Source organism: Rhamphochromis longiceps, linkage group LG13 (genome assembly GCF_057381845.1).
Source record: "Rhamphochromis longiceps isolate RC_006_pf linkage group LG13, R_longiceps_female_GT1.1, whole genome shotgun sequence".
Taxonomy (NCBI): Eukaryota; Metazoa; Chordata; class Actinopteri; order Cichliformes; family Cichlidae; genus Rhamphochromis; species Rhamphochromis longiceps.
The window spans coordinates 26,637,394-26,657,788 of NC_140569.1; the positions used below are offsets into that span (position 1 = coordinate 26,637,394).

At 42.3% G+C, this 20,395-nt stretch overlaps 2 protein-coding genes and 2 non-coding genes across 4 annotated transcripts; 3 read left to right on the forward strand and 1 right to left on the reverse strand.

Moving 5' to 3' along the window:
* Positions 1 to 1,896: 1,896 nt before the first annotated feature.
* LOC146655996 (signal recognition particle RNA) lies at positions 1,897 to 2,195 on the forward strand. Its single transcript, XR_014914491.1, has one exon.
* Positions 2,196 to 4,423: 2,228 nt separating this feature from the next.
* LOC146655997 (signal recognition particle RNA) lies at positions 4,424 to 4,722 on the forward strand. Its single transcript, XR_014914492.1, has one exon.
* Positions 4,723 to 5,007: 285 nt separating this feature from the next.
* On the forward strand, positions 5,008 to 13,089 carry polr1b (RNA polymerase I subunit B). The gene is made up of 15 exons (XM_085428775.1): positions 5,008 to 5,257; positions 5,627 to 5,794; positions 5,877 to 6,023; positions 6,106 to 6,238; positions 6,317 to 6,453; positions 6,544 to 6,767; positions 6,862 to 7,033; positions 8,304 to 8,475; positions 8,565 to 8,846; positions 9,197 to 9,330; positions 10,855 to 11,025; positions 11,108 to 11,264; positions 11,349 to 11,545; positions 11,620 to 11,870; positions 11,973 to 13,089. The coding sequence occupies exons 1-15, from the start codon at positions 5,081 to 5,083 to the stop codon at positions 12,853 to 12,855; spliced, it is 3,405 nt and encodes a 1,134-aa protein (XP_085284901.1). The 5' UTR covers positions 5,008 to 5,080; the 3' UTR covers positions 12,856 to 13,089.
* Positions 13,090 to 13,234: 145 nt separating this feature from the next.
* On the reverse strand, positions 13,235 to 17,691 carry nanp (N-acetylneuraminic acid phosphatase). The gene is made up of 2 exons (XM_085428776.1): positions 17,558 to 17,691; positions 13,235 to 16,775 (listed from the first exon to the last, which is right to left on the reverse strand). Exons 1-2 carry the CDS (start codon positions 17,666 to 17,668, stop codon positions 16,143 to 16,145), a joined length of 744 nt encoding a protein of 247 aa, XP_085284902.1. The 5' UTR covers positions 17,669 to 17,691; the 3' UTR covers positions 13,235 to 16,142.
* Positions 17,692 to 20,395: the final 2,704 nt, after the last annotated feature.

Sequence of the window (20,395 nt, forward strand, 5' to 3'; positions counted from 1 at the left end):
AACGTGTTAACCTGTGGCGTTTTTACTGTCACTAATGTCAGGTCATTATTGCTGAAAGATAATGTTGTTAACGGCTTTCTAAACTGGTTCCAGATGACGTCACGTGTGTACTTAATGCTTAATGCTCATAAAGTTCCCCCATGTATATATTCACTTTATGTATATAATGTTCTTCTCTCCCCTTTTGCAGTTGAAGAGCGTGTCAGGATACATTTCACTGCGTGTTGTACTTGTATAACTATGCATGTGACGAATAAAGAATCTTGAATCCTGAATCGTGAATCTTCAGTATAATAAACATCACAGTGTTACATTGAAAAGCAGCTGAATTTGTCAGATGACCTATTATAGTGTCTAAGAATAATTTGGAGTGAATAATCATAGATTTTAATATAATCCACCTGTTTTAAAGTGAAGACTTTGGTCATCAAACCAGAGGCAAAGGCTCAGTCATTAAAGAACCCCCAAAAGTTGATTCTGTTCATCTGGACGTAGAGTTTTGTGGGAGAAATGTTTCGTCACTCATCCAAGGGACTTCTTCAGTCTCAGCTGACTGCAGGTTTCCCCAATCTTATAAACAGTACATTTGCATAATGACTGAAACCAGCCCACTGAAGGAACAATGGGCTAAGAGATCAGTTCCTTCATCATAATTATGCAAATTCTCATGACCAATGACCAAAACCCACTGATCAAAGACCACTGATCAATGGCCATGAGTACCATTCACAGAGAGTTGGGGAATGGCTGCAATCACAGCATTGTAAGATGGCGAAAGATGTACCCTTAGACCCCTCCTCGATTCAGAGATGGTCTTTCCCTTTTCACGTAAATGGCCTCCTTGACTCCGCACTCAAACCAGCGTTCCTCCCTGTCCAGGATGTGTACATCCTCATCATTGAAAGAGTGTCCACTGGCCTGTAGGTGTAAATAGACTGCAGAGTCCTGGCCTGACGAGGTAGCTCTTCTGTGTTTTGCCATCCGCTTCGCCAGAGGTTGTTTGGTTTCCCAAATGTATGAATCATAACAACCCTCCTGGCACTTAGCAGCGTACACTATGTTACTCTGCTTCTGTCGGGGGTCCAGCGTGCTTTGGGGTTTAAAAGCAGATGAGACGTGGTGATCACATAGAGGCAGTCCACCAAATCATCAAGCACTTAAAGCAGCATCATTCAGTACAGACACTGGATAATCAAACTGCCACTCCCTGTACCCGAAGCAAACTGGTAATAGAGTTGTTTTATATGAAAGTTTCTGCATTCATACAAACCCTCCTGTCATTAAGCAGACTCAGCACAGAGCAGTTTTATTAACAACTCCTCAGCTCAAGGAGACTGTTGTTGTTTTTATTTACTAAATGTTGTAGTGTAAAATGATTGCTGCAAGCAAAGTGTAATAAGTGGAGTTGTGGATTATGTGTCAAGATAACCAGTACTGAATGATTTTAGAAACTGGAGCTGACAAAGGTCAGGAAGACAAAGAATTGGAGGAGAAATGTTTTTCAGTTTGATCTGTGGATGTGTCCTATTAAGATTTAGCCTTGAAAAATAAAATGGTTGAAGTTGGTGTGACTTTGAATCGTGTTTTCAATGCACTTTTATTACATTACAATATGCCATTTTCTTGTAATCTTCTATTATTGTAGCATCTTTACCTTACAATATGAAGCGCCTTGAGACAGTGTTGGGTTGTTACAGTGTGGCGCTATATAATGAAATTAAATTGACTATGTAATGTGAAACATTAAGATTTAATCTTTACCTTTAGCTTTTTTTTTTATTTCTGGAATAATAATAATGTTATTTTAAATGAGCAGGTGCCGCGAGGGCAGAGCCTCCCTCTCGGATGACGTCACGTGTAGACACCTTAAAGCCTGCATGAACGAGAGCACTTCTCGCCGGGTGCGGTGGCGCGCGCCTGTAATCCAAGCTACCGGGAGGCTGAGGCTGGCGGATCGTTTGAACTCAGGAGCTCTGAGCTGCAGCGGACTATGCCGATCGGGTGTCCGCACTAAGTTCGGTATCGATATGGTGCTCCTGGGGGAGCTCGGGACCACCAGGTCGCCTAAGGAGGGGTGCACCGGCCCAGGTCGGTAACGGAGCAGGTCAAAGCCCCCGTGCCGCTCAGTAGTGGGATCGCGCCTGTGAATAGACGCTGTAGTGCAGCCTGAGTAATACAGCGGGACCCAGTCTTTTTACGCTCTTTCTCCTCTCCACAGAAATATACACACAGCACACACACTCACACATCACGTTTTTACAGCTTATAACACCGTCAACACAGCTTCTCTCTCCTTTCTTTCCATTGAAAAAGACTGCTGTTTGTTGGTCCCACAGCGCCTCCAACTTGAGGAAGAAGAAATTACCAACACATTGCAACTTCACTAATAATAATTTTTTAATAATAATTCATAATAACTGTAAAAATTATACAAATAACCATTTTTCTTTCTTCGGTGACTGTATTCAATGAACACAAAAATAAACAAAAGCAGCCTAAAGCAAAGCTCTACTTTCTCTTTTTTAAATAAATGAAGCATGACTACTTTCAGCTATTATGTCATCCAGAGCTTCAATGTGTAATCTTTTGCTTGGCAGTTGTAATATCCACAGTCTCCCTGTGGTTTACAGTTTAATGCTACAGTGCATCAGGAGTATAAGAGAACCTGTAATGCCTGTTGCAGGCAAACTGATGTCTGAAGATTTGAAAGATATTAATTTACTAAATAAAATCAAAATGCTGGACTGTAAACAGCACAGAACAACAGCTTGAATTTATGTTGTGTTTTTTTCTGCTCATAGAAAAAAATATTTGAAATGCACTTCAAATAGGTAAGCACTCACCGCAAGTAATAGGTAATGCAATTAAATATGAGAAACTACAACTGTGATAGGCTACAACTTTAGCTGGCTAAGAGAAATGGATGGATGTGGATGGATTTTTCCACATTTGTCCAAAATAATGGAATGGGAGTTTGTTCCTCTTTGAACTAATTTTTTTTTTTAAAAAACTGGAAAAATCCTCAGCACTCTATATAAAGACGTGTGGACGTATCCTATAAAGATTTAGCCTTGAAAAGTAAAATAGTTGAACTTGGTGTGACTTTGAATCTTATTTTCAATCCACTTTTATTACATTACAATAATTTTGTCTGCTATTTAAGATGTAGCAGGGCTTTATGGGCTATCAAACAGAAATCTCTTAAAAGTGAGGAAACATTAGCCAAATAGAATGAATATGGCACATTCCTCTACATGACTAGAAATGAAGATCAGAAGCAGGGGCCACTCTGGGTTCAAACCTTTAGGGGGGCTCAGCTGTTAAATCATAGTGTCATGCATACAGTGCCTTGTAATTAATATTAATGGAATATGCTGTTTAAAAGTGTAATTTAAACTTTTAAAATTTGCAAACCTCAATTCAGTATATTAAACATCACAATGTTACATTGAAAAGCAGCCTAATTGGATGATCTATTATTGTGTCTAAGAATATTTTGGAGTGAATAATCATAGATTTTAATATAATCCACCCATTTTAGTCATCAAACCTGAGGCAAAGGCTCAGTCGTTAAAGATGTTTTAAGGAATCATTTGTTGCCAAGCAGATAAGATGAGAAACATGCACAACATTATTTCAGTCTCTTAATCACATAGAGGCAGTCCACCAAATCATCAAGCACTTAAAGCAGCATCATTCAGTACAGACACTGGATAATCAAACTGCCACTCCCTGTACCCGAAGCAAACTGGTAATAGAGTTGTTTTATATGAAAGTTTCTGCATTCATACAAACCCTCCTGTCATTAAGCAGACTCAGCACAGAGCAGTTTTATTAACAACTCCTCAGCTCAAGGAGACTGTTGTTGTTTTTATTTACTAAATGTTGTAGTGTAAAATGATTGCTGCAAGCAAAGTGTAATAAGTGGAGTTGTGGATTATGTGTCAAGATAACCAGTACTGAATGATTTTAGAAACTGGAGCTGACAAAGGTCAGGAAGACAAAGAATTGGAGGAGAAATGTTTTTCAGTTTGATCTGTGGATGTGTCCTATTAAGATTTAGCCTTGAAAAATAAAATGGTTGAAGTTGGTGTGACTTTGAATCGTGTTTTCAATGCACTTTTATTACATTACAATATGCCATTTTCTTGTAATCTTCTATTATTGTAGCATCTTTACCTTACAATATGAAGCGCCTTGAGACAGTGTTGGGTTGTTACAGTGTGGCGCTATATAATGAAATTAAACTGACTATGTAATGTGAAACATTAAGATTTAATCTTTACCTTTAGCTTTTTTTTTTTTATTTCTGGAATAATAATAATGTTATTTTAAATGAGCAGGTGCCGCGAGGGCAGAGCCTCCCTCTCGGATGACGTCACGTGTAGGCACCTTAAAGCCTGCATGAACGAGAGCACTTCTCGCCGGGTGCGGTGGCGCGCGCCTGTAATCCAAGCTACCGGGAGGCTGAGGCTGGCGGATCGTTTGAGCTCAGGAGCTCTGAGCTGCAGCGGACTATGCCGATCGGGTGTCCGCACTAAGTTCGGTATCGATATGGTGCTCCTGGGGGAGCTCGGGACCACCAGGTCGCCTAAGGAGGGGTGCACCGGCCCAGGTCGGAAACGGAGCAGGTCAAAGCCCCCGTGCCGCTCAGTAGTGGGATCGCGCCTGTGAATAGACGCTGTAGTGCACCCTGAGTAATACAGCGGGACCCAGTCTTTTTATACTCTTTCCCCTCTCCACAGAAATATACACACAGCACACACACTTAAATATCATGTTTTTACAGTTTATAAAAGCGTCAACGCAGTTTCTCTCTCCTCTTTTTCCATTGAAAACCACCGCTGTTTGTCGGTTGCACAGCGCCTCCAACTGGAGGAGCGGCGCAATGACCACCACTCGCGTCATTTTAGCTAAACGAAATTTTATGCATAACTACGCCCACAAGATGGCGCTAAGCTAGCAGTGTGCGAGTCTAGTTACACCCAAAAAACTTAAGCGAAGAAGAAAACGCTTCTCTTCCTGTGTAGGGCATGTGCTTCCTGTGTCAACCATGCACATGTGGTAAACAAGCGCAAGCATGGATTTTTCAAGTAAGTGGAGTGATCTTCCCAAAGGTCCGAGTCTGAAAAATCTGACAGATGGAAGCTTTGGCCACATGAAGGACACCCAGCATGCTGCCATTCAGGATCTGACCAAAGCTCACATCGAGTCGTTTGACCAGGCAGTCACAGACGGACTCAACCGCGTTGTGCAGGTCAGCAAATGTTTCTTCAAAGTTCTCAACAATGTGATGAATCACTTCATTAAGACCAGCGATTAACCCCAACTAGTTAAAACTACGATTAATAGCGTACACTGTGTGACTCGGAGTTGTGTAAGCTTGTCTTGAGCACGCAGTGCAGTGATATGCAGTGAGTTACTGTAGGCCAGTGAAAGCCACCATAACAACGATGAAATGAGTGAGTGAAGAATTTGGTTTCCTGCTGGTCGACTAGCTGCTGGTATCATTTCCAGCAGTATTTTCTCTGAAAGCTGCTCAACCTGCTGTGAACATCCCTCTTGCAGTTGCTTCCCATAATCTTTGCCTTTCTTACGTTTCTCACTTTTCCGTCACCTTTCCCAGTCCATCCCCCCCTTAGAGTTCATGTTCAAAAATGAACGGATCAGCCTTGGTTTCGTTGAAGCTGCCATCCAAAACCCAGTGGTTGCCAAAGGAAACATCTGCAAGGAAATGAAGGTGTTCCCAGCAGAGTGCCGGGGAAGAAGATGCTCGTACAAAGGGAAAATAGTGGTAAGCCTGAGTCGTGTTTATATTCCCACAGCAACGTTTTAAAATAATCCATGTTGACTGGGTGAGTGTTGACTCATTTCAGGCAGACGTCAGCTGGTCGATCAATGGAGTTCCCAAAGGCATCATCAAGCAGTCTCTGGGTCATGTGCCCATCATGGTGAAGTCCAAGCTGTGTAACCTGCATGGCATGTCCCCCAAAGAGCTTGTAGAGCATCACGAAGAAGCCGAGGTAGGATATGGCAACTGTACTTTTAAACTGAGCCAGGATGGGTTTAAATATTGTCCTATAATACCAGCATCAACTTTGACAGGAAATGGGAGGTTATTTCATTGTGAATGGAATTGAGAAGGTTATCCGCATGCTGATAATGCCAAGGAGGAACTATCCTATCGCCATGTCAAGACCCAAGTGGAAGAACAGGGGTCAGGGTTACACTCAGTACGGTAAGTATTACTTCTAAAGAAAACAGTGCAGCAATGAGTCCACGCCTGCATGTTTTCACCGGCTTTTTCTTCACTCAGGTATTTCTATGCGTTGCGTGAGGGAGGAGCACACAGCCATCAACATGAACCTGCATTATCTGGAAAATGGAACTGTGATGCTGAACTTCATCTACCAGAAAGAGCTCTTCTTCCTCCCACTAGGCTTTGCATTAAAGGTGAGCAAGCCTGCAGCTTTCATTACAGAACAGTTAATGATAAAAATCCTTTAGGCTCATTGTGTGCTCATTTGCTCTCATGTTCCTCAGGCTCTGGTGGACTTCACAGACTTCCAGATCTACCAGGAGCTGATCAAAGGCCGCGAGGACAATTCTTTCTACAAGACCTGTGTGTCCGAGATGCTGCGCATCGTCATGGAGGAGAACTGCACCACCCGCAGCAAGGTGCTCAATTACCTCGGAGAGCGCTTCAGGGTTAAGATGAACCTCCCTGAGTGGTACACAAATGAACAGTGTGCCAACTTCCTGTTAAAGTAAGTTCTGGGGATGGATACGGTTGACACCCGTTCTGCTTTATGTTTGGTGGTATGTTTATTTAAAAAAAGGGGCTTACTCTGTTTTGATCAGTGAGTGTATCTGCATCCACCTGAAGTCAGACGTGGAGAAGTTCTACTTGCTCTGTCTGATGACGAGGAAGCTCTTCACTTTTGCCAAGCAGGAGTGCATGGAAGAAAACCCCGACAGTATCGTGTGCCAGGAAGTGCTCACTCCTGGTCAGCTCTACCTCATGTTTCTGAAGGCAAGAATCTTCAATATTTTTCTTAGTTTTTTTTGTCTTTGTCCTTTCTCCTTTGCTGAGCAGGACTGTAGTAGCATTTCAGCTGCTCCTCTTAGGCAGATCATTTGCCTCCATCTCACCCGATTGCTAACATCTTTCACAGCAGCCCTCTGCATGTCCTCCTTCACTACATTCATGTTTCTTTTCTGTGGACTACTTCTTGTCTTTTTACCTGACTGCTCCATGTCCACAGTCAGTGTTGGGTAGTAATGGAATACATGTACAGTGGTCCCTCGCTGTAACCTTTCACGTCCTCGCTGTTTCGCGGATTTTTTTGGTGCAATTTTTCATGTTTTTTTTGTTTTGTTTTTCCAGCACATTGTGTTCTGCATCCTGATTGGCTGTAGACCATTGTCAGTCAATCTCGTGCCGTGTCTCCTTTACAGTACAGAATGCGTTCAGCTTGTTAAATTTACGTAAATCTTCGATCGCTAGCAGTGTGCTGTACTGTATGTTTGTAACTTTTCTCCCCAACAAACACAATGTCGACGAGACGTTTTGCACCGTCAAAGGCAACCGCGGGTGCCTTTGCCTTCATTTTGTAATACTGGACTTATTTTTCTACGAAGGTTTGAACTTTGAGAGCGTTTAAGAGAGAAAAGTGTTGTGCCTGTCTGCGAAAAGTGTATAAAGTGTGTAGTAAGGGGTTTTACAGCCTTAAAACATCTATAGTAATTGTAAAAAATAAAGTTGGCTACTTTGCGGATTTCACCTATCGCGGGTTATTTTTGGGACATAACTCCCGCAGTAAACGAGGGACCACTGTACCGGCATTATGTATTTAAAATAACTGTATTCTATTACAGTTACCGTTTAAAAAGGTGGTATTCAGAATACAGTTACTTTGTTGAAATAAATGGATTACACGGCGGTCTTTTCCTGATTCATATGTTAGACTGTGCTCTCTTTTGGTATTTCCACGCCGGTGGAAAGCCATTATGGCGAGTAGCCTTCAGTAATAGTAATAAATCACACAGCAGTAGTACATTCATGTAGTTGTAAAAAGCATGATAATATATTAACTAATCCAAAGTATTTGGAATACGTTACTGTCATTGAGTAACGTAACGGAATACCTTACAAAATACATTTTGGGGCATGTATTCTGTAATCTGTAGTGGAATACATTTTAAAAGTAACCTTCCCAACACTTTCCACAGTGCTCACACAAAGTGTCTTCTTCCACTTAAGCCTTCAGTTGTGTGATTTAACCACTCAAACGTTTTCGCAGGAGAGACTGACTGCATGGCTGGTGTCTGTGAAGCTGTCCTTTGACAAGAGAGGCAGCAAAGTGACCGGAGGATGGAGCTCTGAAATGATGATAAAGATGCTCAACATGGGAACTGACTTGACCAGACCATTTGAATATCTGCTGGCCACTGGAAACCTCCAGTCTAAGACAGGTCCTGTCCAAGACTAATACATGGCCAGCTTTGAAAATTCACTAAAACATTCATTCATTCATCTAAAAATGTGCTCCCTCCTCCCACAGGTCTGGGCATGCTGCAGAACACCGGGCTGTGCGTTGTAGCTGACAAGCTCAACTTCATTCGCTACCTGTCTCACTTCCGCTGCGTGCACAGAGGAGCAGCGTTCGCTAAGATGAGGACCACCTCTGTGCGTAAGCTGCTGCCCGAGTCCTGGGGCTTCCTGTGTCCTGTCCACACTCCAGACGGCGAGCCTTGCGGACTCATGAACCACATGACAGCCAGCTGTGAAATTGTGGCATTGACCTTGTCCACCACGTCACTGCCTGCTCTGCTCTGTTCGCTTGGTGAGGACTGACTTCAGGCAGTTGTTGTACAATCTTACCCAGGACCAAAAGCTAGTCCATTGTCTACCACAGAACTAGACTCTATAGATTTGTGACAATTAGGGAGGAGAGGTCGGCGCGTGTGCTTGCAAATGAGAGACATAGCAATACTTTCATGAATCAATTGTTAAATAATACTTTTTGTAAGGTATTCCAATAACAGTGACCTGCCTGTGGGGAAACGTCATTAAAGTAATGCTGAAATAAAAGATTAACTCAGGCAGTCATTGATATACTTCGTAGGCCTGGCCAGGTAAAGTCTCTGCACGTGGCACTGGGTTGAAATGCGTTTGCTGTATCTGCTCGTTTAGGTGTCACTCCTGTGGATGGAACTCCTGGTCGGGCCTTTGCAGACTGCTACCCTGTGGTCCTGGACGGTGCTGTTGTTGGCTGGGTGGAGGCTGACTTGGCTCCAGTTGTGGTTGAATCACTGCGCAGGTTCAAGGTATTGTCTTCTGTTAGCTGCTCCCTTTAGCTGCACCACAGTGGATCATCTGCCTCCATCCCTAGCATCCTCCCCTGTCACATCGGCCCTCTGCATGTCCATCCATGAATCTTTTCTTGCTCTTTTTCTCCTGCCTGGCAGCTTTATCTTCAACATCCTTTGTCCGGTATATCCACTGTCCCTCCTCTGCACATCCAAACCATCTCAGCTTTGCCTCTCTTCGTTTATATTAATTTCTTATTGCCTCCATCCTGGTCTCTCCCAATGAAAAGCTATGATAACATAAGCTCCACCTCTTTTTGTCAGTTCATCAGAGCAGGTCTTGCTACCTACTTAAATCCCTTTTGCTCTTGTTGCTATCACCTCTGACACTGGTCTCCATCCACTCTACCCTGCCTACACTCTCTTCTTCACTTCACTTGTGCACTGTCTGTTGCAGGTAGGGCTGCCACAAACGATTATTTTGATAGTCGACTAGTCACCGATTATTTTTGCGATTAGTCGACTAATCAGATCATCATCCATTGGACGTACAGCGTACAGCTTATTGCACCAGCAGCATCTGGTCTTATATAACTATCATTAGCTTACAGCTTGAAGTGTTTGTGCTAACTAAAAATAAAGACAAGATGGTAGTTTATTAATTTTTAATGAAATTTGCAGATTGTTTCGGTGAAGTTTAATAAACTCCTTGCTTTCTAAAATATAACAGGACACCGGAGTATATTATCCAGCGTCTCACACTTCTGATGATCAGCTGTCTGCTTGAAGTTTATTTAGCTGTGCAAAAACTATAACTTTAATCTTAGCCAAACCGATTTACTCAGGAACAAATAAAATACTAAAGAAAGCCAAACAATAACATTTTAAGTTATCTAAGTGACTTATATATCATGTTTAACCTGAGTAGCGAAAGACAGTGGTGGGTTTGAAAACGATTTGCCGGGAGTCCGGTGTTCTCACGGCTCTAGTTAGCCTTGCCCCCGCCTAGCTAACGAGCTAGTGGGTAACAGACGTCTCCGAAAACGTCGGAGAGCTTTTGAAAATATGCGGTGTCTTGATAAACTGAGCAGATATTTGAGGTTTACACAGCTACATTCTCGCCTGAAAATATGTTAAACGTTTATTTTGTGACCCAGAAAGAATAATAAGAGTAAAGTTAAAACTAACTAGCTGCCGCCATTGTTGACAGCTGCGCTATGAATTCTGGGACACAGCTTCTTCTTCTTCGGGGTTTAACGGCAGCTGGCATCCTTGTACATGCAGTGCTGCCATCTTCTGTTTCAGTCCGTTATTACACCCTTAAATCCTACTACTCATTCCTGCGTCCTTTGTGATCTTACAAAGCTTCAAACGATGCGTCGACTATTAAATTAGTCGTCGACGATTTTAATAGTCGACATAATCGTGACTAGTCGACTAATCGTGGCAGCCCTAGTTGCAGGTTCACGGTATACTAACTCCTGCTTGGTGTCACCTGTGTATACTGTGCAGAAAACTGATCTTTAAAACTTATACCTCCAGGTGTTAAGAGAGAAGAAGATTCCTCCCTGGACAGAGATTGTCCTGGTTCCCAAAACAGGCAAGGCCAGCTTATATCCAGGCCTGTTCCTCTTCACAACACCTTGTCGCATGGTGCGGCCTGTACAGAACTTGGCTTTTGGCAAGCAAGAGTTGATTGGCACCTTTGAACAGGTAATGTGTTAAAAGTGGAGGGTTTTTTTGTAGCTGTAAGAGCACCGTTTTAGTCCGAGCACCTTTTCTCCTTTGCCTGCAGCTTTACATCAATGTCGGAATCTTGGAGAATGAGATTGAACCAAGAGTAACCACACACCAGGAGCTCTTCCCTCACAGTATGCTCAGTGTGGTGGCAAACTTCATCCCATACTCTGACCACAACCAGAGTCCCAGGAACATGTACCAGTGTCAGATGGGTAGGTTATTTGAATCTTTTCTTTGACAGTTTTGAGCAAACCTACATTTTCCATGAACCACTGTGCTCATTCCCCTTATTTCAGGTAAGCAGACTATGGGCTTCCCGCTACACTCTTTCATGGATCGCTCTGATAACAAGCTGTACCGGCTCCAGACCCCACAGAGCCCACTAGTCAGGCCTTATATGTACGACCACTACGGCCTCGACAACTACCCCAGCGGCACCAACGCCATCGTGGCCGTCATATCCTACACAGGCTACGACATGGAAGATGCCATGGTGAGTTAAATGAAACTGTTCTCTATTTTTAATCGGGATAGGGTTGAACTCTTGACACATGTTGTTTTCATCAGATTGTGAACAAGTCGTCATGGGAGAGAGGCTTTGCCCATGGAAGTATCTACAAGACGGAGCTGGTGGACCTGGCAGAGAAGGTGAAGGGAGAAGACGGCGTGGTGTTTGGAACCAAGCCAGGCGACCCCAAAGTGAAAGAAAAACTAGACGCTGATGGACTGCCCTTCATCGGATCGGTGCTTCAGTATGGAGACCCTTTCTACAGCTACATCAACCTCAACACTGGGCAGACCTTTATCTCCTACTACAAGTACGCGATAACATTTTTGTAGCAGTGTGATCATTTTTCATCAGCTCAGTTGTAAAATACCTCTGTTATTCACATTTTATGGTTTCTCTTCTCTGTTTGCAGGAGTCAGGAGGCCTGTATTGTTGACAACATAAAGGTCTGCAGTAATGACGGCGGCTCAGGCCGCTTCAAGCGCGTGTGCATCACTGTACGAATGCCCCGAAATCCCACCATCGGTGACAAGTTTGCCAGCCGCCACGGACAGAAGGGCATCCTGAGCCGCCTGTGGCCGACGGAGGACATGCCCTTCACCGAGAGCGGCATGACTCCGGATATCCTGTTCAACCCCCACGGCTTCCCCTCCCGTATGACAATTGGGATGCTCATCGAGAGCATGGCCGGCAAGTCGGGCGCCCTGCACGGCCTCGGCCACGACGCCACACCCTTCACCTTTTCCGAGGAGAACTCGGCGCTCGATTACTTTGGCGAGCTGCTTCGGGCGGGCGGCTACAACTACTACGGTACGGAGCGGCTGTACAGCGGACTGAGCGGTCAGGAGCTAGAGGCAGACATCTTCATCGGCGTGGTCTACTACCAGCGGCTACGTCACATGGTCTCCGACAAGTTCCAAGTTAGGACGACAGGAGCACGAGACAAAGTGACCAACCAGCCCGTAGGAGGAAGGAACGTGCAGGGAGGCATCCGTTTCGGGGAGATGGAGCGAGACGCCCTGCTGGCTCACGGCTCTTCATTCTTACTTCACGATCGCCTCTTCAACTGCTCAGACCGCTCAGTGGCTCAGGTGTGCGTTGACTGTGGCAGCCTTCTCTCCCCTTTGTTGGAGAAACCGCCGCCCTACTGGTCATCCATGCGCCACCGTAAGACTGTCTGCACCCTGTGTGGCAAAAGTGACTCTGTTGACTCGGTGTCTGTTCCTTATGTCTTCCGCTACTTTGTAGCTGAGCTTGCTGCAATGAACATCAAAGTCAAATTAGAAGTCAAGTGAATTTTATAGGATGTAAAGATTCATGCCTTAAAGCGCCAACCCTGCACACTTTGTTCAGACGGGTCTCAATAAAGCTGCTCAAATCATGCGTGCCAACAGAAGACGATAAACGCATAACATGATGTCCATGAAAAGTTTTATTAGCCCCAAAAACATGACCAAGTATCAGTGTATGATGGGATGCACGGGTTGACAATCTTCTGCGATGAATAAAAATGTTCAGTATCAGGTTAATTTGTCATTGCTACAGTAGAAGTCAAGACTACTCAGATCCATTAAGAGAAATTATGAAATATTAAAAGTGCCACATTGGACTAAAATTTCACACATGACCACAAAATGCACTGGAAATATAAAGTGTCCTGAAAATGTCCCCTTGGGGAAAGTGTGTGCTTAATACTTTACTGAGGTGCTACTAACAGTAAATTAGTGTAAAAGTGATCAGGATGAAGTAAAGGCACTGAGCCCGTTTCCCACAAAATCGTATTTTCTTCAAACAAAACTGTTTCAAGCTTGATTAAATAAGAATAAATTAAAACTGTCTAAAACTATTTCATCACAACAATGGAAAAGAGGGAGGGGTGAGCAGCTCTGGGTGAAAGGTGAGTTGCCTACAGTGCTGGGATCATTACTTTTTTTTTTTTTAATTAATGCGTTACATTACTCACTGGAGAAAGTAATTTGTTATACCACTCATGATATTAAATACATTAGCAGCCTCTTATATAAACCTTACCGGGATTTATGCTTCAGTGAGAATGCTGTGACCACTGGTGTAACCTGTAAATACACGTTGGCTCAAAGTAGTCGACAAACACTGTCGACCAGTTCAGTACGTCATTTCCTCTTGTGCATTTCCAGCTACTGCTTTGTTGAGGTTTTTGGATTTATTAGTAAGAGAATAATCGTCTCAGTATTATGGATAAATAATAATAGCGTCAATATAAGGACTAGCAAATGTCAGGAAATTCCTGGAGGGAGATTACTCAAACTATTGGAATCACCACAATGAAGACCTGGATGCAGGAGGAAAAGAAGGCCCAGTGTCTTGACTGATACAGCATGTAAAACATAACCACATGGTAATTAACACATACTGCGCCGGCACAAGTATAAACGCTAGCAATGAAGACAGCCGCTTGCGTAGTTTATGTCGTAGGCTCTACAAAGCAGAAGTCTAAATCAAGCCTTAGGCTGCACTCCCACAAATCCCAGCCTATTGAGGACATAAATATTCTCTTATTTTAGTTTTAAGTGTGACTGCAGAGCAAAGTTTAAACAAGACTTTGAATGGGTCAGCACTGTGATTCTACTGTAGAAATGGAGGATACAATGCTGACTGCTCATTACTGCCTTTGTTACCTACTAAAGAGCAGGCTTTGGCTGCTCAGCTTTAACATCTGCTTGGCTTCCTGAATGCTAGTTTGTGTGGGCGTGCTGTATGTGCTGATGCTTGCAATGAGACGATGTTGTCTTAGCAGTATGATGCAGTTGTTTCTGTCCTGGACACAGTTTGCACTTTACCTGTACACTCTTGTACTTTTGTGCAATAAAACAAAAATAATGTCCATATTCTCCAATTTTCAAAAGTCTAAAGAGCAGGTAACCTAGTAATAGGACGGCTGGTGATTCAGTCCCCATCTGCTCCAGTCTGCACGCCTTGGGCAAGATACTAACCCCAAGTTGCCAATCCATCGGTGTATGACACTGTGAATGTTAGATAGAAAGCACTTACATAGGTAAGGCATAGAAAAACAGTGCTCGTATGAATGGGTGAATGAGGCAAGTTTTATAAAAGCACTTTAGTTCAGTCCATTTAACTCCTCCCAGCACACAAGCTGAAATTAGCTGATTATATACACGTGTTTTTATTTCATCATGCAGGTAACTTTGTGTAACTGAAGAATAAATTATAACTAATGTGATTACTGAATTGAATACAGAAATGCATGTGCTATGGAAAAATTTAACGTGATTACAATAGGGCATCAGTCTGAAATGCCTTGAACCCAACAGTGCCAATGTCAAAAACATGCTTAATAATCTCGTACAAGTATCTTAACTGTACTCGAGTTTTTAACTAAATGCAATTACTTTGACTGCCTCATGTGTATAATAGTGAAGCTTCAACACACATTTTCTTACAGACTCTATGTTCAAAATTACGGTGTCTAAAATCCCAACCAGAAACCTCAAATTAAAATGCACCTCGTTGAACACTGGAAAACTAATAGGAGTAGTACCGTAATTGTCGGGCTATAAGCCGCTACTTTTTGCACAAGCTTTGAACCCTGCGGCTTTTAGTCAGGTGCGGCTTTTCTATGGATTTTCCATGATTTTTGTGATATCGTAAGACGATTTGTTTTGTTTGTTCCGCTGTTGTACGGCACTACGTTGCCTGGCGGAAGGATCGGGGTTCAAGAGTGGTATGTTAGTCACATGTCCGTCCGCCAGGCAACGTAGTGCCGTACGAAGTAGCGCGAAAAACAAACTTCAAAGTAGCGGTACGCGTTCAGCGGGAGGCGTGGATGACGAGCGGCGATAAACTTGCGAAAAGCAAGTTATGCTCAACTCCACCGGTGGATTCTGACAGCGTGGAAAAGTGCGAAAACATCCACGATCACTAACGGATTTTGAAGGGCTGGACTGCTGCATGATGGAGAGGAGGACACCGCCACGGCCCTTCTGAGGGTGTTCGACTCTGACACTGACAACGAGGATTTCTTTGGTTTTGAAAGTGACAACGAAGGAGAGAAGCGGAGAGTGGATGACGAAGCCATCCTGAGCCTGTTCGTTTCCGACATTGGAGAAGAGGACTTTGGTGGTTTTAGTGCGCAGGAAGACGAGAAAGATGGTGAATGACTGACTTTTCTTCTTGTTAAAGCCGTGTCACTGCACCTGAGCCTAAAAGGTAGTCCGAATCTATTTTTCTGGTGTGCTGTAGGCTACTGTTATGTACTACATGTGCAAATATGTACCCATAACTTGTTTTTCAAAATATTAATAAAAGTGGTGTCTCCAAACAGCCATCTCTTTCCTGACAATTCCCTTTGTGCATATTCTCTTACATATGATAAGTCAACATTGAAACACCTGCGGCTTTTAGTCAGGTGCGGCTAATGTATGTACAAAACAGGATTTTCCCCTGATTTTAGCTTGTGCGGCTAATATTCAGGTGCGCTTTGTAGTCCGGGAAATACGGTAGTCATATCTAAATCAATTATATCAATAGGTAAAAATTCCCACAACATCTCAAGTAAAACTCATTCACTCTTCACCAGTTGTTCTTATTGCAGCTGTGCCAGAATATCTGGTAATTCCAGAACAGTAGTGATAGTGTAGTCTGGCTTCTCTGACGCGCCCCCCCCTGCACTATTAATCCAAACTGTGGCCCGAACTCCGGCATTCAAGCCCCCCTGAATGTCTGTGTCCAGAGAATCTCCCACCATCACACAGTCCAGAGCCTCTACCTCCAGCATGCTGAAACACAACCTGAAGATGGAGGGGAATGGTTTCTGCTCTTTGTGTTCTCCTGCAATCACAATGGCATCGAAGAACTCCTCACATCCAGCCGTCGCCACTTTCTCTCTCTGGGTCTGGGCTACGCCGTTGGTCAGCAGCAGCAGCTTGTATCTGCTGCGCAGCTGTTTCAGGAGGTTGCATACTTGAGGAGAAAGAGTGAGAAGCTCCAGACGACTGCTTTTCCACATGTTATAACACTGAGCTGGCAAAGAAGGCGTAGAGCAATTCCCTACAGTCTCCTTGATGCTTTCCTCCCAGTGATGCGCACGGACATCATCTATGGTTTGACCAGCTGAGCAGTCAAAATTCTCATGGAACAGCTTCTGCTTGAACTTGTCACAAATGGTGCAGACGGTGCTGTCATCAAGGCCCAGCGTGGTCTTCAAAAATTCACTGGTCTGTATGAAATTCAGAAATTCACCACAAGATGTTAGCCTCCAAAATCCTTTTTTCATTTTATGCAAATGCAAAAAATAAAAATAAAAATAGTCATCTGTGGCTGAAGAACAACCAAAGATACAAAGAAGGGCATTTATTTAGGTGGTTGTAGGGGCTTTAGTATTCTCGTACTCTAAACAAGCAATTTTGAGGTGCGACAGGATTTTAGTTCCTCACATGTATTATGTGCTTTTTTTTTCCTGATTTTTCCATGCTTTAGTGGCATTTGGAATTGTTGTAGCAAAAAAGATATATATAAAACAACTTTTTTTTTTCTAATCTCCCTTTCTTTATTCTCTTGTACAGTGTGAGTGTCGGGGATGGTCATCTCAGACGCACTGCTCTGTCTGTGAGCACACCCATCCACTAGCTGTTCAAAACTTTGGTTTGCAAGGATTAGCCAATCCGAAAGTTTTAGAAAGAAGGACAAACGGAGCCCCTGCCTGTTTAGTGATTAGCTGAATAGTGGCCCCTTCCGGACTCCGTATGCGGTCCTGCCAATCGGACAATAAAAGTGAAAACTAGGCAGCAACAGCAGCGCAAACGTCCATAACAGCCACTCAGTTAGTTAAAATAGACAATAAAGAGCCCCGAACTGAAGACAGTAAAATAAATGTATCATTGGGTTGACTGAAAGACGTCACTAGTCTACGCACTTCCATGTAAAACTTACAAAAACCGACTGTAATTAGCTGACGGAAATAACTTAAATTCTAGGCGAATAATTTCTTTATTTTATTACCTTTTTTAGCGCCACTTCACCTGCTCGACTCGTTTCAATGAGCGTGTTGTCCAAATCAAACAAAATCGCTTTCACAGCCATGTCGTCAGCGGTAGAGGAGTGCTCTATCATTCTACGCCAAAACGCTGGTCGTTTGCGGAAGTGCTGCCGAGTGAAACGATTCATGGGAGTTGTAGTTCTAATTAACATCAATCCATTGCTATGTAGCTGTTGGATGGAGAGAGACTTCACATACTTAATTCAACTTCTGCTTCTCCTGAATTTGAATATTTGAATGAAATGCAAATGAATGAAGTTTTATTATTATTATTATTATTATTATTATTATTATTATTATTATTATTGTTATTATTATTATTATTATTATTATTATTATTATTATTATTATTATTATTATTATTATTATTATTATTATATTCCTCCCTAGTTATTCCCTCTTATGTATCCCCGGTATTAATTGTTAACAATTTTTTGAGAAAACTAAAAAGAACATGATCGTCACGTGAATCGAATAGCCTTCAGATAGTTCCCGGAAGTGCTTAGCGGGTAATTACAATATATAAATACAGAACTTCAAAATTGCCTTTCCTACTGTAGTTTGTATTATACAAAAAGTGTAGTTAAATCTGTGGATAGTTTAACTTGCAAGCCTTACCCTCATATATTTTAAACTTGGTCTTTTTTTTCTTTTTTCTTTTTTTTAAAGAATGCTAAATAACCACAGTCAAATAATAATATAATTACTATATTTTCTTGGAACAAAATAAACATTTTTAAGTTAATCATTTTCTGACAGTTGTTCTTCCTTGTTCTTTCAGTCATGTCGTGATAACTCTGACCGCTAATCTCTGACTAAGACTTTCGGGAAACGACATAATGGGACTGTAAGGTGACTATAAATGATGATTAAGTGCACTAGCATGAGGATAAGTGCTCTTTCTTATTAAATACAATGCACACTTAGTATTTCGAATGACTTACTCAAAGAGCTCTGGGCATTGTGATGTTTTTCCTCGCGATGGCGCCATTAAAACGAGGTATTGCATTCTTGCGTCCAGCATTATGTTGCAGATGAGATTCCTCGCTTTTTGTAATGACAATAATTTTAGTTCTTGTTTCCCCGATTAATAGTTACTAATACCTTTGATTATAACTTTATTCACAATTTGTCAAAATATAAATACAAATATTTGCAAGCAGTACAATAGTACAAGTGATATTTACTTGAAATGAAATACATCAAATCAATCAAGAATCTGATCACAGTGACTCAACAAAACACAAAACATTTACACAGTTTTTGGAACTCAGCATCTATAGTGCATTGGTCTTCATGATTTAAACAACTTGATGAGATGTATTCTATAGTTCATGACATAAATTCTCATTTATATTTTTTAAACTGGAGTTTTTATTTTAATCCTTTAACTATTAAAAAATAATAAATTAAATGTTACTGTCCATATATAGGTTTTAATTTGTAAGATTTTTTTTTGCTATATCGTGCAATGTATTGGTTTAAAAAGTCACTGTAAAATTTGTTCAGGTTTCTCAGAAAAAGAAAAAAAATCACACTGAAAGGTCCCAAAAACTCATGTATCAAATATAATAGTTTTGGCTTTACAGCTTTAATTTATATTTCTAAAGCCCAAATATAGCAGCTTTCCTAAACGTATCCATTGCCTCATTGTGATTTAGACTCTGTGCACTATTTTCCACAGCCCTAGTTCCCTTTTAATGCGTGCACTTTGTCTGTGTCCTGCTTATCTTAACCACCAGAAGGTGATGATAGAGCAGGAAACCATCAGTGTCATCGCTTGTCTACATAAATTGCCTACGTGACTCTTGACCAGGCATATTTCTAATTTAAACCATATTCCGTGACACACACTCTTTCAAAATAAAAACATACCTCAGTTCTTATGCAACCTGTCCTTAACGCTGTCTCATCTGGCAGTGAGCCAGAGGTTCACACGCAACAGTGTGCAAGCCTGTTGTACTCTCGTACCAAACCTGATCAGAAATCACAACAATCCTTTCTCACGTTACTTCAGAGGACTCTGTCTGCAGCTCGAGCGATTGTGCCTTTTTACAGAAACTGGGGCAAAAATAGTGTGGGAGGCTTAACCTGTTTTTATCTGCCAGACCAAACAGCACTTGATGCTTGCATGCGAAGGATACGCTTATTCAAATTACAGACGTGCATTAAATGAATCCAAAACCTCTTTTTTTTTTACTCCTAAACTTAAAAGGGGAAACGAAACATAAACAGTGAATGAGTGAAGAGCACACTTACAAGTGTAAAGATGGAATTTCCCCTCTCATGTGAGGGGGGTGGGGGGTACAAATAACTTCCCTAATACTTGTCACTCTTTCCAAGAAAGTGCAGGCATCTGAATGACCGATGAGACCTGGTGTCTTTGTGTGCACGACAGCCATCCTCCTTTATCTGTATGGGTAACCGTGGCTGCACAGTCACACGCTATCTCTCAGCTGGTCACGAATCTCCTGCAAAAGACGGTTATTAAGGGTGCAATTCCTCTTTGTAACCTTTTCATAACAGGAATATGATATCAGGGTATTTTTGATCTATTTTTCCCCCTCCACTAGTTTAAAGATATTATCATCACCTGTTTTTCTTGTGACCCTCACTCGGCTCTTTAGATCCGAGGTGCTCATCTGTGTTTCTGATCTCTTTATGTGTGTGTGCGTTTGTGCTTTTGGCGTGTCTTCTGCTCTCTCTGGACTAATTCTGGGTCAGGCCTACAAGTCATTGGGACAGGTGAGTGTAGGATATCAAAAGAAGGTGGTGATCATTTGTTATTAAATGGATTTTGC

Coding starts and splice junctions, on each gene's coding strand:
- polr1b (XM_085428775.1), top strand. CDS start 5,081: ATGGATTTTTCAAGTAAGTGGAGTGATCTTCCCAAAGGTCCGAGTCTG. Junction 5,795..5,876: donor CGTACAAAGGGAAAATAGTG/GTAAGCCTGAGT, acceptor GACTCATTTCAG/GCAGACGTCAGCTGGTCGAT. Junction 8,847..9,196: donor TGCTCTGCTCTGTTCGCTTG/GTGAGGACTGAC, acceptor CTGCTCGTTTAG/GTGTCACTCCTGTGGATGGA.
- nanp (XM_085428776.1), bottom strand. CDS start 17,668: ATGATAGAGCACTCCTCTACCGCTGACGACATGGCTGTGAAAGCGATT. Junction 16,776..17,557: donor GTGAAGTGGCGCTAAAAAAG/GTAATAAAATAA, acceptor AATTTCATACAG/ACCAGTGAATTTTTGAAGAC.